Raw genomic sequence first — 3,394 nt, 5'->3', positions numbered from 1 at the left:
AGCTCTGCCAGAAGTGGGAGTTGAAAGCTCGCAGACCGGGGTCTCTGTCATCATTCCCAATGCATTCTCACTCTATTTTCAGGGATGCTAGGTCTTTCCAGCATCCTCCCCAGCCACTTGATTTAACTCACCACCAGGTGGTTATCAGTTGACAGCTCAGCACCTCCACACCTGAGTGTCCAGAACATACGGCTGCAAATCTGATGACACGATTACAAAGTCAATCATCGACCTGTGGCCTAGAGTGTCCTGGTGCCATGTTCACTTATGGACACCCTTATGTTCGAACATGGTGTTTGTTATGGGTAACCTGTGGTTTGCACAGAAGTCCAGTAACAGAACACCACACAAGTTAAATTCTTGCAAGCCGTTCCTCCCAATCGCACCCCGTCATGGGACTCCAAGAAGGCCGGGTCATTTGGGCTATAAGCGCAGACAACAATCAGGATCCATTCCCAGACCTGAAGGTGCAGTGTACAAACCCTCTCTTCCACTTGGAAAAACCCCAATGTATGGCAGCAAGCCGAGCAGATACTAGAATAACCACCCCAGTCTGTCGCCTCTCGTTAAGGGCAACTCCAGACTGAGACAGAGTCCAGCCCCTCTCTAGGAGACTGGTTCCAGAGCCCAAGTTGTGCATTGAAGTGGGCCTGACTATAGAGCCGGTACCTCTCAACTTCGCACACCAACTCAGTGGGATTAAGGCTCCTTCCCCACCAGAGAGTTGACACTCCATGTCCCAATTGTTAGTCTTGGTAGCTGGGGTTCAGTCCACCAGGGTGTACACCTCTGGCCACTGTCGAGCACACTCTGCACCTGACCCTTAGAAAGACATCTATTTGATCTATTTTCAATACATGAATGAATAAAGCACATGAAGTTGACAGCATAAAATAAGGCATTATCTAAAAGGTTTTCATCGAATGGTTTACACAGATAAACTACAGAATAGCACCACTAGGTGTTGTATTAGGAAGTGATACTGTGCTGCAGAGAGAGACAAAAGATGAGAGAGTACATTAGATAACTTAACTGATTTTAATTGTTTACATCAACTCATGAATTGAAATCATCGCTGCTCTTCTTGAGGTTCTTTTGGGCTAATCAGTATTGTAATCTACATCCACTTTAGTACCTCAATCTAAACACTCAACATTATTTGTGTTGTTTTAGCAAAATATGTTTTAAGTGCTCATATCAACAGGATTCCTTTTCTTTGTAATTTGCATTTGACATAAAGTTGTGATGTAAGAGTAATTAGATTGAGTATAAAAACTAAAACTGACTTTAACATACATTAATACTGTTCTTTCTTTATGTTAATACCGCAGGTCTCAAGAAAATGATGGAGGTGACCAACAGTAACTCAACCAGCAACTCTTGCATTCACATCAGTACAACTACTCCTGAGATTCGAAAGTCTCTCATCACTGTGTCTATCATTTTTCACTTCCTGATATTTCTCCTTGGTGTGCTCGGGAATGGACTGGTTATCTGGGTGACTGGGCTAAAGATGAAGAAAACAGTAAACACAGTTTGGTACCTCAACCTTGCTGTGGCCGACTTCATCTTTGTAGCATTTCTACCCCTCAATGTAATAAACCTTGCTTTAGACTTCCACTGGCCTTTTGGCAACTTCATGTGCAAGCTCAACACCATGGTACTTATTCTGAACATGTTTGCCAGTGTCTACATTCTGGTGGTGATTAGTGCAGACAGATGTGTGTCTGTGGTGTGGCCTGTCTGGGCTCAGAACAACCGAAATGTACGTAAGGCCTTGTTTGTGACTCTGGGTGTTTGGGGGGTGGCTTTGATGATCGGCTTTCCATATTCCATCATCATGGACACAGAGCAAGCGTGTGAGAATGAAAACAAAACTCTCTGCTTAAACAGCTACGCTATTTCTGATGACTATAATGCAGAATCTCCCAATATACTGCGACAATTTCGTTATCCACCGATTATCATCGCCCGCTTCCTTGTGCTTTTTGCAGTCCCATTCTCTATCATTGTCTCCTGTAATGCTGTAATAATCCATCATCTCAGAAGAAACCACACACTGGCAAGGAAATCAGGTCGCCCCTTTAAGATCATTGTTGCCATTATCATCACATTTTTTCTGTGCTGGTCTCCCATTTATATTATGGATCTAATTGTGCTGGCGAAAGAAATGGACACTTCAAGTGGTGTCATTGGGATCCCTTTGGCCACCAATTTGGCCTTTCTCAACAGCTGCCTAAATCCACTGCTGTATGTGTTTGTGGGCAAAGATTTTAAGAAAGAAGTCTGCAAATCCATTCTAGCTGCAATGGAGACTGCCTTCCAGGAAGAGGAGAAACGCTCTCAGAGTTATACTAAGTCAGTTAGCACAAATACAACTCAGCTTTGAAAACTGATGTGTAAGGCTGTTAATGACACAAAGAACCATAAGGAAACAATATTACTTCAGAGAAAATCTTTCTAGACCTGTGTTGTTTGAAATATGTGAAAAGGTTTAATAAATATTTATGCCCATTTCACTGATCTTACAATGTTAATTTAATGGAAATGGCTAATGTCATTTGTTTCTTAAGTCATACATTAAGTTTGCATTAAGTTTGTACCATTACAGAGCTGAAAGTGATTGTAAAAGGCCTGGAAAAAAAGAGCGAGTCAGTAATTTCAAAATAAGTATTACATATGTTTCTGTTTCCTGTTCATTTTACTGGTTCTTTTAACCTTTAACAAGTATGATTTGGTTAAGTGGAAAGTGACACTTTAAACACTATCAGTGAGTATAACGTATTTGGTCTGTATGTACATTTACAACAACACCATGTGAATAATTCGATTTTATGGTAATTATTTAGCATAACAGCTTATCTCCTATTAATGTACTGTATAAGATAAATGATATGATGTTACGTTTAACAAAACTGCAGCTTTGTATAATTATTTAGTCTTTAGTTTTATATAGGCATATTCTTATATACAAGTTAAATCAAATGCCATGTCTTCAGTTCCTCTCCTCACATGAATCTCTTTTTATATTTACATTTATTATAAAATATTTACTATTATATAGGACAGGGAGGTTGAACCAAAGTTTCTGGGTTCCAAGATTAACACTATGGCTGTGCTGTTGGGTACAATGAGACTAATACAGTCTGAGGAATTCAAGGAATTTTTTGTCTGAAGATAAACATTTAGTGTCCTAGTTACCATGGTGCTGGCTTAGAGTTTAGTCCTCTTTCTTTAGGTGTCTTTTGGCAACAAAAAGAGCATGTGTTTCCCTCATCTCAGAGTTAATGTTTTTACATTGTAGCCAAGGTTCTTGTGGCATGGCAGTTATGTTTGAAAGAGACATCACCACCAGCATATGGCTCCCATGTACACTCAGCAATGTGCCCATTAC

General features: G+C 40.3%; 1 protein-coding gene across 1 annotated transcript; it reads left to right on the top strand.

Moving 5' to 3' along the window:
- The first annotated feature begins 1,342 nt into the window (after nt 1–1,342).
- On the top strand, nt 1,343–2,389 carry LOC101474900 (chemerin-like receptor 1). The gene has a single exon (XM_024804237.2). The coding sequence runs from the start codon at nt 1,343–1,345 to the stop codon at nt 2,387–2,389; it is 1,047 nt and encodes a 348-aa protein (XP_024660005.1).
- Nucleotides 2,390–3,394: the final 1,005 nt, after the last annotated feature.

This window comes from Maylandia zebra, linkage group LG11, assembly GCF_041146795.1.
Source record: "Maylandia zebra isolate NMK-2024a linkage group LG11, Mzebra_GT3a, whole genome shotgun sequence".
Taxonomy (NCBI): domain Eukaryota; kingdom Metazoa; phylum Chordata; class Actinopteri; order Cichliformes; family Cichlidae; genus Maylandia; species Maylandia zebra.
Note: the sequence above shows the minus strand (reverse complement) of the source record. Positions and strands in the feature narration are given on the sequence as shown.